The sequence below is a fragment of the Nelumbo nucifera genome, chromosome 1 (genome assembly GCF_055504915.1).
Source record: "Nelumbo nucifera cultivar China Antique chromosome 1, China Antique-T2T, whole genome shotgun sequence".
Taxonomy (NCBI): Eukaryota; Viridiplantae; Streptophyta; class Magnoliopsida; order Proteales; family Nelumbonaceae; genus Nelumbo; species Nelumbo nucifera.
In genome coordinates this window covers 167,371,017-167,385,164 of record NC_142649.1, presented here as the reverse complement: position 1 = coordinate 167,385,164, position 14,148 = coordinate 167,371,017, and the positions used below count along the sequence as shown (strand labels likewise).

The 14,148-nt window shown below is 40.1% G+C and overlaps 1 protein-coding gene across 1 annotated transcript in view; it reads left to right on the top strand.

Moving 5' to 3' along the window:
- The window catches only part of LOC104596679 (uncharacterized), a 193,226-nt gene that overhangs the window by 25,795 nt on the left and 153,283 nt on the right, over window positions 1-14,148 (top strand). The window contains 3 exon segments of the mRNA XM_088895128.1: window positions 3,372-3,525; window positions 12,449-12,565; window positions 12,568-12,814. Of these exon segments, the coding sequence (XP_088751254.1) occupies window positions 3,372-3,525; window positions 12,449-12,565; window positions 12,568-12,814 (518 nt within the window).

The following is a 14,148-nucleotide window of genomic DNA, read 5'->3' as shown; positions in this document are numbered from 1 at the left end:
TCTCCTTAAATTTCCAATTCCCTAATTTCAAGATGAACTGCAGCTCTCAATCCCTGTAACAGAGCCAATATTTCAGCCTGAACTGAGTCTCCAAAGCCAAATGGTCCTGAATACAAGACAAGGCCACTCATTACCCCTCCTTGGTTGTTTCTGAATATACCCCCTATGCCTGTTCTTCCTGGATTACCCAATGAGCTGCAATCATAGTTCAGCTTTAGTTAAGAGATGGTGGCCTCCATTACATCCATACATTTTCTACATGCCTCTCTGTTTATGCCACTTCGGTCCAATCCCTTATTATATCAGTATTTGAGAACTCTTGGAAGAGGTCCAAAGTCTTTACACAGTTGTTTAACAAGGTTTTACTAGGAAAGTGGTTATGGAGGTTTCGATTGGAAAGGGAAGGTCTGTGGAAGAAAGTAGTGGTGTGTAAATATCAGGTGGTGGGTTTTGGGTGGGACACTAAGGAGGTAAGGTCTTCTTATGGACTAAGTGTTTGGAAAGGAATAATGATTTGCCAATCAGCCTTTCTTAATTTTGTCTCCTATAAGGTTGGAAATGGATTGGCCATAAATTTTTGGGAAGATGATTGGGTGGGGATTGGAAAATTGTGTGATTTGTGCCCATGTTTATATAGGTTAAGTAAACAAGATACCTCTATTGCAGAAAAATTTGGAAGTGATTCAAGAAGGGTGATTGGTGCCCAAAGTTCAGAAGGCCTTTGTTGGAGTGGGAGATTTAGGAGTGTGCGGAATTGCTATCAAAATTACAACCGGTTGAGTTGCAGGTGGAGAGAAGGGATATGAGGTGGTAGAAGGAGTCCAGTAATGGAAGATTTCTGTGAAGTCTTTCTATAAAGCTCTCTTGAGGAATCGGGTAGAGAGATCGGTGGTGAGAGGTGTTTGGGGAAACCCTATTCCACCTAGGGTGGAAGCTTTCTCCCTGCTGGTTGCTTTGTATATGTAGAGATAATGGGCTGAATGGGCCTTAGTTTCTTTGTTTTTCTTTAAGTTATGTTTATGACTTGTGTTAGTAGGTAGTGGGCCTTAGTTATGGGCCTGTTTTCTCCTTTTTTATTGTTTTTTATTGTCGTCTTTAGTGATGGACGCCTTACTAAGGGCACTCATGTAATTGTCCTTATTTTTCATAACAAAAGAATAAAAGAGATCTTTGGGGGCTGAAGAGAGGTTTTGAGCTACTCTCTCTTCTTCTTCCTTTTCTTCCATCTTCTTCCTCCGTCACTTCTCTCTCTTCAATCTCCTTTTCTCATGTTTCTTTTCTTTTAATTCAGATTATTGTAGGTATGATTTACAACTTGGTATTAGAGTAGGTTCTCACCTTCTTTTCTTTCTTCTTTCTTTGCCCATACATTGTGTGTATGGAGAATTGATTGGCTGATTTGGAAGCAGCTTATGTAGCCCAGTTGGGATGGTTTTTGGAGAGGTTTTGTGAAATTTTTCATCCCCAGTTGAAGCCCAAGGCAGGTTCTTGGAGGTTTTTTTTTTTTTTTTTTTTCGAAAACCCTAGACAATTGGAGAAAACTAGTTATAGGTCCTAGACAAACTTTGAAGCTGGCGCTTGGGGACCAAAGGGTAGCCTTTTGATTTTCATTAAGGGTGATTTGAGTATGACAAGGTTCTGGAACCTTTGGTAGGAGCAGTTGAACTTTCTCCTTTTCTCCCATTTGGGCGATTCCTGTAAAACTCCAGATTTGGCTGTTTGAAGAGTAGTTTTTTGCTTGGGATAGCAATTCTAGCTTAGTTGACATTTATTTTGATCTCCGTTTCACTCAATGGAGCAAACTGGAGGAGAAACCAAATATCCCACAGATTTCGGGTTTGGACATGGGGGGTCAATGGAGAATCTTTTTGGGGCAGTGACCACTATGAAGCTAGATGGGACCAATTATTTAGCCTAGTCTTAGTCTATTAAGATACATGTTTGTAGTAGAGGGAAATGGGGTTATATCACTGAGAGCAAGAAGAAACCAGGGGAGGATGACCCTACCCATGAGAGGTGGATGTAGGAGAATTACATAGTAGTGGGTTGGTTAGTGAATTCTATGCATCCACTTATTAGCCAACACTACTTGTGGATGGAAACTGCAAAGGAGGTGTGGGATAGTGTCATAGAGACCTATTCCCAAAAATTGAATGTTGCCCGGGCTTACAAATTGAAGAATGATGTAAATAATCTAAGATAATGGGAGAAGCCCTTAGCCGTTTGTTTCTCTATACTAAAATCTCTTTGGTAGGAGATTGATTTGATGGAGGTTGTGGTTTGAGGATGCACAAAGGATGCCAAAACACATAGGAAGCTGGTGGACAGAAATCGGGTTTTTGAGTTCCTTATCGGACTCAACCCGGAGTATGATATTGTGAGACAAAATGTTTTTGTGAAGGATGAAGTGACTTTTATCTCAGGCTTATGCTATGGTGAGTAGTGAGGAGAGCAGGAGACAGGTTCAGTCTATAGAGCCACAGATGGATCACTATGCTAATGCTAGGATGAAGCCAAAGGTCAGCACTGGAAAGAAAGATGTTATTTGTGAATACTGCAAAAAGCCTAAACATACTAAAGACACCTATTGGAAGCTGCATCCAAAGCTTAAGCTTGCCAGACTCAATAATGCAAACACTAGAAAAAGGAATGAGAATGAGAAAGGTGGAAATTCAAATGTAGCCACCTCCTCACAAAGTGAATAAGGGCATAGTGGTGAGAAGTCAATAGGATGTATCAACAATATATTGGAGATATTAGGAAGAAAATATTCATGGATAATTTTGTTTTTCCCCCTACCAAAATGGGGAAATTTTGGAGAAATTTTGCCAAATAATGTTGATTTTGTGAATCATGATATCACTTGTTTTTTTTCTAATCTTAAATAGGTTCCTTTGTTCAAAAATTACATGACACGTGGGATCTTTCAATTCAAAATTTCAAACACTCCAACTATATTCAGTCCACAAAACTGTGGAAATGTTCTGGAGTTGGTTGATCAGTATCCTCCTTGCAGTTGCAAAAATACCACAATTACATGCTTCATTTTTTTTTTAATTTTTTCAAATACATAAAAACTATTAAAGTCATTGACCAATGTAGCTGTCTAACTAAAACACAATTGCACCTAAGATGGACCCTATAGCAATGCCTGAACATTGCCTTTTATTTTTCGCTTTTTAAAAATCTTTTTAGAAAGTTTTCTCTAGATGCTGCATATAGGATATTTCTCTATCATGCCTCAGTTACATTGTTTTTATAGTAATCCAAAACTTTTTTATGTTTATTATTTGAAAAAAATACTCTTTTAAATCTATTATATGTTCATTTCACATTGTATGTGAATGCTGTTGATTGCCATTTTTTGTTAGGTTGAAGGAAAACATGGTAGACTTGGTTGTTTCTATTTGTCAGAAAATCTCAATGAGAACATGGATTATGCATTTCGTATTCAAAAGGATGACCAGAAAGATGATATGTATAATTTACATCAAACTCTGCCTCAAGCTCTTGGGCATCAGCATGGTAAGTATAATACTTTTAAAATGGTATTTTACTGAAATGATTTCTCAACCTATCCTTGTGGTTTCAAAATATTTTAATTACTTTATGATATTGACTTCATTTTATTCTTACCTTGATTTCTCAGACAAATTTCTACATATAAATTAGTATATTGCCAGGGGAATAGAAGTGCTTCTTTTAATTCTTTAGTTTCTACTTGCAGAAAAGAAAATTGGATATTGCTTTGTCTTTGGATTCGGTTAGAACAAATTCTAATATTGCATTTTCATTGTTTTAGATAATAGCTAAAGGGGCTCATGTGAATGACTTATAGCTGTCTTTTAGTTGCTAAAATAGTCATATAATAAATATTCAAGGGTTTTACTAGTATACTGAACATGCCATTTAGCCATTAAGAAACTAATAAACTACTTATGAGTAATGTCATCCACTTAAAGATAAAGCGATAAGCCATTCAGTTCAGCAACTTCAGCTGTTGTCAAACAGAACCTGACATTTTTTTAATTGATGAATATAAAACTTATTTATAATGAAAAATAAGACCGACATTGTTTGGGATAGGGTTGTGAATGGACTCCGAAAATCCTATACCTGAACCATCATTCTATCCAATTATACTGGATTTGTGTTTGCTGGAAAACAACAACCGAAGAAGATTTGAGAATGGCGGCTTACTCACTTCAGTTGGCCCTACAATCTTATATAGATGTTTACAAAGTAATGTTACATGAATGGACTAGAATGCCCCTGATTAGTGATGGAACACCTAGACAAATAAAAAATTAAGCAAGTTTAGGCCCAATAACTAAGGCCCAATAACTAAGAACTTAAGACACAAATATGACTAACATAAACACTAAACCAGCCGAACCAACACTTCCCCTCAAGCTAAGCATGGATGTCAGTCATGTTTATCTTGCCAAGTAAGTCTAAGAATTTCGTTGAAGCTAGTCCTTTTGTTAGCACATCTGCAATCTGCATCTCGGAAGGAGTATAAGGAATGCAGAGTTCCCCTGAGACTATTATTTCTCTAACGAAGTGTCGGTCAATCTCAATATGCTTTGTCCTATCATGTTGCATTGGGTTATTTGCAATGTTGATGGCAGCCTTGTTGTCACAGTACAGCTTGAGAGGATACTCGACCTTTATCCCAAGCTCACCAAGAAGGGTCCTAAGCCACAATAGTTCAGCAACACCATGAGCCATAGCTCGATATTCAGTCTCTGCACTTGATCTAGCAACCACATTCTGCTTTTTACTTCGCCATGTAACCAAATTCCCTCCAACGAACGTACAATACCCAGAAGTAGACTTCTTGTCTCCAACAGAACCAGCCCAATCTGCATCAGTATACGCTTCAATTTCAATTTTATTGTGTTTTTTGAACAGAATTCCTTTTCCTGGGCAAGTCTTCAAGTACCTAAGAATCCTTTCCGTTGTTCTCATATGAGGAATCTTTGGAGAGTGCATGAACTGGCTGACAACATGTACAGCATAAGCAATATCTGGTCGAGTGAGAGACTGATATATCAACTTCCCTACCGGTTTTTGGTATCTCTCTTTATCAAGGTAGTCCTCTTACTGATTCCTGTAGACCATGGTTCTGTTCTATTGGAGTATCTGCTGGTCTACTCCCCATCATACCTGTCTCCTCTAGAAGATCAAGGACATACTTCCGTTGACATATATAGATGCCCTCTTGTGACCTAGCAACTTCAATTCCAAGGAAGTATCTCAGATGGCCAAAGTCTTTGATCTCAAACTCAGAAGCCAAGAACTCCTTCAATCCTTTTATCTCTTCCAGATCATTCACTGTAATCACCATATCATCCACATAGACGATGAGTGCCGTAAGTCTGCTATCCTGTTTCCTTATGAACAAGGTATGATCTGCACCACTTTGAGTGTATCCCACTCTCTTCATGGCCCCACAGAGCTTCTCAAACCAAGCCCGAGGAGACTGCTTAAGACCATATAATGCTTTCCTCAGTTTACACACTTTCCCATAAAAGTCATGACCTGGTGGAGGATCCATGAATACCTCTTCATGTAGATCGCCATTTAGGAAAGCGTTCTTCACATCCAACTGATGTAGCTCCCATGAGAAGTTTGCAGCTAATGACAATAGAACCCAAATTGTGTTGAGCTTTGCGACTGGAGCAAAGGTCTCTTTGTAGTCAATCCCTTCCTTTTGAGTAAACCCCTTCGCCACTAGTCTGGCCTTGTATCTTTCAATGGACCCCTCCTCCCTATGCTTCACAGTGAACACCCACTTACATCCCACAGTGCTCTTCCCTTCTGGTAGATCCATTAATTCCCAAGTCCTGGCTTTCATTAAGGCTTTCATTTCTTCATTTATAGCCTCTCTCCATTTTGGATCAGACACATCCTCTGAGTACCTAGTAGGGACATGCACGGAAGAGAGAGCAAACACAAAGGAATAATAACGACGAGATAAACATGAGTAAGAAACATATTCAGCAATGGGGTGTCGGATAGTACAAGAACGGGTAGACTTACGAAGAGCAATAGGGAGATCCAAATCAGAAGTATGAGTGATAAGATTACCTGGAGTTGTTGAGACAGATTGATCCGAGTCCGATTGGTTGCTGCCATGAGTTGGAGGGTCTTTTTTCCTTCTGTTGTAGGTGATTCTTATATCCTTTTGTTGCCTACTAGTGTCCTTAGTTACATCTGCAGCATCAAGAGCGGTAACAGAATGGGAGCCTCACTAGATTCACCTGGGATGCTACAACTAGGAGGATCAGGAGGAGAAGATGGAAGACCTGAGGCAAAAAGAGGCACAGAAAAGGAGGGGGAAGAAGAATCCTCTTCTATCTCTCTAGTCTCCCCCTGAAGAGGATTCTGGGAAGAATGAAAATAGGACTGAGACTCAAAAATACCACATCTTTTGTGACGTATTTCTTCTTGGTAACGGGATCATAACACTTGTAACACTTCTGTGTAGGAGAGTACCCTAGAAAGATTCCTTTCGTAGCCCTAGGATCCAACTTGGTCTTCTTTGGATCCTTTGCATGTATAAAACATACACAACCAAAGACTCTAGGTGGAAGAGGAAAGTCTGGAAGATTAGGACAAAGGACAAAGAAAGGATTTTTCATACCCAACACTTTGGATGGCATCCGATTTATCAAATATGTTGTGGTAAGGACTGCTTGAGACCAATAGTTCTTGGGAACCTTGTGCTGAAATAGTAAAGCTCGAGCGGTCTCCAATAAGTGTCTATTTTTGCGCTCAACAACCCCATTCTATTGAGGGGTACTAGCACATGATGATTGGTGTAGCATGCCTGCATCCTCCATGAACAAGTTCAAGGATCTTTCAAAATATTTAGTAGCAATGTCTGAACGGAATTGTTTAATCTTCTTGTCAAATTGAGTTTCAATCATTTTACCAAATGCCATGGTTATCCGTGGCACTTCATCACGTCCCTTTAACAAGTAGATTCATGTGCATCAAGAATAGTGATCAATAAAACTGGTAAAGTAACGAAAGCCATCTACAAAAACAAGAGGTGAAGGGCCCCAAACATCAGAATGGACCAAATCAAAAGGAGCTTGAATTTCATTACTAGAAATTGGATAAAGAGTTCTACATTGTTTTGACAACTGACACACTTCACAAACTAAACTTTGACTTGAAATACCCTTGAATAATTCAGGAAACAACCTTTGCAATGATGAAAAAGGTAAATGACTTAGCCTCGCATGCCACAAGTGTAACCTAGCTATTGACTCATTGTTCTGACTACTGGCAGCAGATGATTGTAAGGCCAAACTGATATCTGCATCAAAATAGTAGAGATCTCCACACTCATGACCGCTCCCAATCGTTCTCTTCGTCAGTCTGTCCTAAAAGACACAATGAGTAGGAAAGAAAGTTTTGCTACAGTTTAAATTCGTGGTAAGATTCGAAACAGATAAGAGAATGGAAGTAAGATTGGGAACATGTAGAACAGATTTAAGAGAGAGGTCTTTGCTTAGGTCAACCCCCCATTCTCAGAGATGGTGGAGAGAGAATCGTCAGCAACTCTCATCTTATCTTGGCTAGACATCAAATGGTAAGAAGAAAATAAAGAGGACATGTGTGTCATGTGGTTAGTTGCACCGGAATCAATAATCCAAGAAGTAGAGTCTATAGAACTAGTTGCACTATAAGCAGAGACAATACCTGACCTGGCAAGAGAGGTGGAAGCAAGGGAATTAATCCTTAGACGGGTTAAGGCCCGGATAAGGACCTCTACCTCATCAGCAGTGAAACTCAAGGACCCGGATGTGGTGAAATTATCTGTCTGTCCCTGGGAGGAGGTGTAACTGTAGATGTGTTGTTCGAGCTATCACCGCTGTGACTAGTAACAAGGTTCCCACTTGCTGTTTGATTCCTCTGGGGCTTCTTGTCTTTCCTTAATGCAGCTGGTTTCAGATGAGGACAAAGAACCCAACAAGTCTCTTTTACATGCCTTTCACCTCCACAATGAGTGCACTTGGGATGCCTCTTGTCTGAATGCTTGCTCCCTTTTCGGTTTGAAGAAATCATGGCTGAATGTTCAACAGGCTGTATTTGAGTGTGAACTTGCATCTCTTTCCTCATAACCTCTTCATTCCTTACTAGATAGTAGACATGGTGTAAATCTAGCATTTCATACCTTCCCAAAATTTGAGACCTTATGCTCTCATACATTGTGTCTAAACCAGCCAAGAACTTAAAGGCTCTACCATCTTCAATTTGTTTATCATGCATCTCCTTGTCTTTTACATTCTCCCAACCAAGAATAAGATGACGATCAAGTTCTTCACATAGTCCTTCGAGGGTTGCAAAATACGTTGCAACTGTCATATCTCCTTGTCTCAATGCAGCATTGTCTTGGTTTAGCCTTTAAATTCTTGCATTGTTCTTTCTCTCTCCCTAAGTTTTACACTTTCTCCCAAATCTTAGCAGTAGTGGGAAAGTGTTGAACAGTCCTGGCCACTCTTCGAGTCATCGAAGCAAGCAGCCAGGACATAACAATAGCATTTTCCTTACGCCATATTGCGTACTTCACAGTACCCACTTCAGGTTCCTTCTTCTGTCCATCTAAATAACCCGTAAGTTCTCGGGAAGTAATGAAGAGCATGGCTGAAACAGACCATTCTTTGAAGTTATATTCATCCAACAATACACTGGTGATCTGCAAGCTGTGCAGATTTAGGTTTTCCAGATTAGAAGACCTCCCACCAGTTCTATTATCCCTAGAAGACACTTCTCCCGATATTGAAGACATCTCCTTCTTCTTACAGTGATCACAATTGAAAACTCAGTACAAAGAACACGATTTCAGACTTACCGAAGCTGTTACAAGTCTGAGAACCCCTCGTAACAGGTCTGAAACCAAGAACAATCCACCTCTGTACTGTGTTGAACTCTTCTGGACTAGGCTGGGCTTTGACTTCTGCTGTCGTAGACTGTGACCACCCTTACAATCTGTACTAGGACTGTCTCATTCAGTCCTTCCACCTAGATCTGTTCCACACAGATCTCTCTTAGCAGCCGAATGGCTACTACCTGCTGCAGGGTGTCTAGTAGGGCATCAGCTTCTGGAACAAACTCCCCTTGGGCCCTACAACCAAGGGAAACCCTAGATACAGACCTTGCTGTGTTCTACGGTCAGCCCTAGGGTTTCTTCACAGCGGCCAACATAGGAGAGAGAGAGAAAAAAAGGAATAGAGAAGAGGAGAAAAGAGGCGGCTATAACCAGACAGACGGATTAGTGCTCTGATACCATGTTTGTTGGAAAACAACAGCTGAAGAAGAAGAAGATTTGAGAATGGCGGCTTACTCACTTCAGCCGGCCCTACAATCTTATATAGATATTTACAAAGTAATGTTACATGAATGGACTAGAATGCCCCTGATTAGTAATGCGACACCTAGACAAATAAAAAATTAAGCATTAGGCCCAATAACTAAGAACTTAAGACACAAATATGACTAACATAAACACTAAACCAGCCGAACCAATTGGATGTTTAAACCTGCATCTGTTTAGTAATCAGATTGGATGCGAATTTGATCCCATCTAATCTGCTAATAATCGGAGTCTGATCATATCATACTATTATAATAATGCATATATATAGATATTATATACAATATTTTATATTTATCTGGAAACAACCTCTCTGTATGTGCAGGGTAAGGCTGCGTACATCTGTCCCTCCCCAGACCCTGCATTGGTGGGATCCTCGTGCACTGGGCTGCCCTTATACAATATTTTATATTTATATATTTTTATTGAAGGGATGAGGGATCCATCGTATGGACGCCCAAATCTTGCGGAATAAAGGGACGAATTTCAAAAAATTTTCTCTCCCTTCAACTAGGAATCACATTCCCTATAAAAATCATATTTTCAAGGATCAATCTTGAACCATAAACTGAACCAAATTTGAACCAAAAGGAGTAGAAGAGGATTATACCTGATACGGAGAAATAATATCTCCCAACGAAGGTGTTCACGCCCAAGGAAGGATCCAAAGACTGCTCCCACTGAAGATGGCGCAGTGTAGGATGGAGCAAAATCAGCAGTGTTCTTCTCCAAGAACTCTGTCCTTTGTAAGAAACAACAGGATGGTACGTGAGCACAGCTTCCTATCAATTCTTTCACAAAGAACTGATGTCAAGATCGAATCTTGACTTCTCCCACAGAGTTGGAGATTGAACTGGATGTCTGGCGGCTGCAGGAAGGAGGCGGCAAGAAAGATTTTCACAGGGATTGCAGAAATCTTTCTTCTGTGATTTCAGCTCTGATGAGGATGTGAGTGTGTGCCATCTAAAGGCTGCCGCCCCCTCCTTCTTTTGTAACCCTAAAAGATCAGCTCCTAATCCAATTAGGAGCTGCTGATCCAAATCATATTTGGATCAGACATCTCTTTAGGTGAAAAGGATAAACCCTTATCTTATCTGCAGATTAGATCAGCCTTCTCCTAATCTCATTTGGAGGTTTCTAGATCTGAATCATATTCAGATCTGGACTCTCTGAGTGGATGGAGTTAAGACCCTATCCTATCTGCTGATCCATCTCAGAATTCGCCCATATTTAACTTATTAAATTAGTCCAGTTCGAAATGGGCTTTAGGCCCATTAAGCTTATTTGCTCACTTAGCCTTCCTAACTGCTGCCCAGTTGGGCTTTCTTATATGGCGTGGGACCCAAGCATTGATCTACACATCAGCCACATGGGTTCGGCCCAGCCTTTGTTACAAGGCCTGGCCGAATACACTGCTATGGACAGTGCACCCCCTGAAACCCATCAAATGGGCTCTATGGGCCCAACACTTACCCTAAGTGGTCCCTGGGCCAAGCCACCTTGTAACACCCAGGGACTGTGGGCAGATGCAAGATTAGCCCATCATGTATTACCCTCAATGGTCTTACACTTAACCTCTCAGCCCATAATGATCAAACACTGCCCGACAAGAGAGGACCTCTCCCTCGGCTGCAAGGAACAGTGTTGCACTCTCTGCTTATATGGATCCCGGGAATTAAAACCTTTTTGCATACATTTTAGAAACCATAATATATATACTTTTATATCTCATATAAAATATATTTTGCAAAACAAATCTCAACGTTTGAAATCGGCTGCCGGCAGTCTTGGTTTCCATCAGTGAGAGTGCATCCCCGATCATTACCTTTATCTGACAAAGGGGCTGATCCCGTCACTATGATCACCCACTTAGATGAATTCTCAGACTGTCCCAACATACCCAGGTTTTGACCCCCACTAAGGATCTCACTGATTGGTACATCAAAGACAGCCCAATCCGACACCTAGTGCAGTATCATAATCGAGTCTAGGGGTCCGGTGTAACTTTCCAGTTTTGCCCATTAATTTCCAAGGTCCAGGGCAATACTGGAAATCTGGTCCAGTTCAAAGATTCAATTAATCCTACACTGTATGTGCCTAGGGTCTCACCCTGGCAGCTGAGATAGGCCACCCCAACCGACTTGGTGGCACAACAGTGTCAGCCTTATCAGGATAGGTCTCCCCAGACCGACCCACTGGCTGCAAATATTCTAAACTAACACGAGTCTCATTAAGTGTCCAGTTTAAGGGTATTACACAGAAACATACCAAGGGAACATGAATCAAATATGCACTTTTATTCATTTACAATAAACTCATAAAGTACATCAATCTGATTGAAGCTAAGGGCATACAAAACTGTCCAACATTTATATAAGTTCAAACATATTTTTATTTTATTTTATTGAAAATAAAGCGGATCTGGATTAAATCCGGATCTGATCCAAGTTTGATATTTTGGATTTTGGATTGGATTTTTGATGAATAACATAAGAAATTTCATTAAATTAAAAAAAGTACAAAAGCTAGCATCCCGCACCCAGGGTTGAGATGTGTCCAACCCTGAGAGCAGCTCTGTCCAACCCTTTACAAGTACAAAAAAGAAAAGACCATGAGAGCTGAGCCCCTGCTTTTTCTTCCCCATTACATGATAGGAACATTTGCGTTACAATTGAGCACAAAAAATATGGTTTCTGTTAACCCCTTACTTTGCTAACATATCTGCCAATGGTTTTGCAGACCTCTATTACCAATCTAATTTTAAATTGATTTCAGATCTGATTTGGATTTGGAATTTCAATAATTGGATTGGATTCAGATGTAGCTGAATCTGGCCCGATTACATCCCTAGTCTAGGATACAAGTTGGACAACTTTTTTTTGATAATTAATTGAGAAAATTGTATTGATAACCATGGAAAAAGCCTTGACTGATCAGATTAAACACAGGGACAATACAAGTTGGACAATTATCTATACAATTTGCTTGCATTGCACCAATGCATAGGTTGTTTGGTTGTCTTTATACGTGTAACACTAATTGTTCTCACATATTCAGGTGGTCCTTTGAATTTTTATAATGACCAAAGTTTGTGTTTACACTTTGGCATGGATATTGAAGAAGATAAGGAACAATGCATAAATCCTGAAGGCTTTGCTAGGTTTATTGGTCTTCTATGCATAGGTTGTTTGGTTGTCTTTATACGGTAACACTAATTGTTCTCACATATTCAGGTGGTCCTTTGAATTTTTATAATGACCAAAGTTTGTGTTTACACTTTGGCATGGATATTGAAGAAGATAAGGAACAATGCATAAATCCTGAAGGCTTTGCTAGGTTTATTGGTCTTCTTGCATCAATTCCTTTTCCTGATACCAATTCAAATTCTTCTGACTCATTTGGATATTTCATGCCTGACTCAAGGTAATTATATTTAGTTTGTGCTGTTCAATTATTGCCAACTTATAAGGGATATTTTTAAGAAAGTAGTATATTATTGTTTCCATGTGGTTGCCATCTCAAAATGCTAAAGGCCTCTTGTATGGCCCCTCATATACATGTGCAATTGTGCAAGATTAATATCCACTTGGTAAAACCAGATGAAATTTTTAATGTAAACTGGTTACAATATTTTCTACCATTTCTTTACAGAGAATGCTTAAAGTAGACGTTCAAGACTGCTATCAGCCTTGAACCCTAATAGATTTCAGGTTCGAAAATAGAAGAAAAAGTATAGAGAAGAGAGGAGAAAGAGAAGAGAGAGTAGTAGAGTACAAGGGTTGAAAGGAGGGAGAGAATCTTAATGTTCCGCCGCCGCCACTTCTATTTAGTATTTATAGGTTATGCTAATTACATGGAAATGACAGATCTGCCCTTAGGATTTACATAACAAATAGAACACAATAAAACTGAAATAACAGATTGACCACCAGCTAACCCTTGGATGACTAGAACACATTCTACCCTACGAACACAGTGGGACCATAGCTGTGGGGCCCACATCAGTGTTCTCTACACTCGCCCTCAAATTGGGAATAAATGTTTATAATTCCCAACTTGGATAGATCCGCCTCTAGCTTCTTCCTTGGTACGGCTTTGGTGAGGATATCTGCTAGCTGCATGTTGGATGTGATGTACGGGAGACACACTTCTTGTGATGAGACCCTCTCTCGTACAAAATGTCGATCAACTTCAATATGTTTAGTTTTGTCATGCTGCACCGGATTGTGTGCTATATTAATAGTCGCTTGATTATCACAATACAACATCAGGGGCTTCTCATACTCAATACCCAACTCCTCAAGTAGTGATCTCAGCCATAGAATTTCAGCCACTCCGTTAGCCATTGACCTGTATTCAGCTTCAGCACTAGATCGGGAGACAACACTCTGTTTTTTACTCCAAGAGACAAGGTTACCTCCCACAAGGGCACAATATCCAGAGGTAGACCTTCTGTCATCAACACTCCCAGCCCAATCGGCATCCGTATAGACCTCCACCTTCATGTGGTTATTGTTCTTGAACAGTATACCTCTACCCGAGCATCTCTTCAAGTATGCTAATATTCTTTCTGCTGCAAGAAGATGTGTGGTTCTAGGAGAATGCATGTATTGGCTGACAACACTAACTGCATAACTGATATCTGGCCGAGTGAGGCAGAGATATAGGAGCTTTCCCACTAATCGCTGGAACATAACCTTGTCTTCAAGAGGCTCCCCATTCTCTGCACTAATCCTGTGGCTCTGTTCAATGGGTGT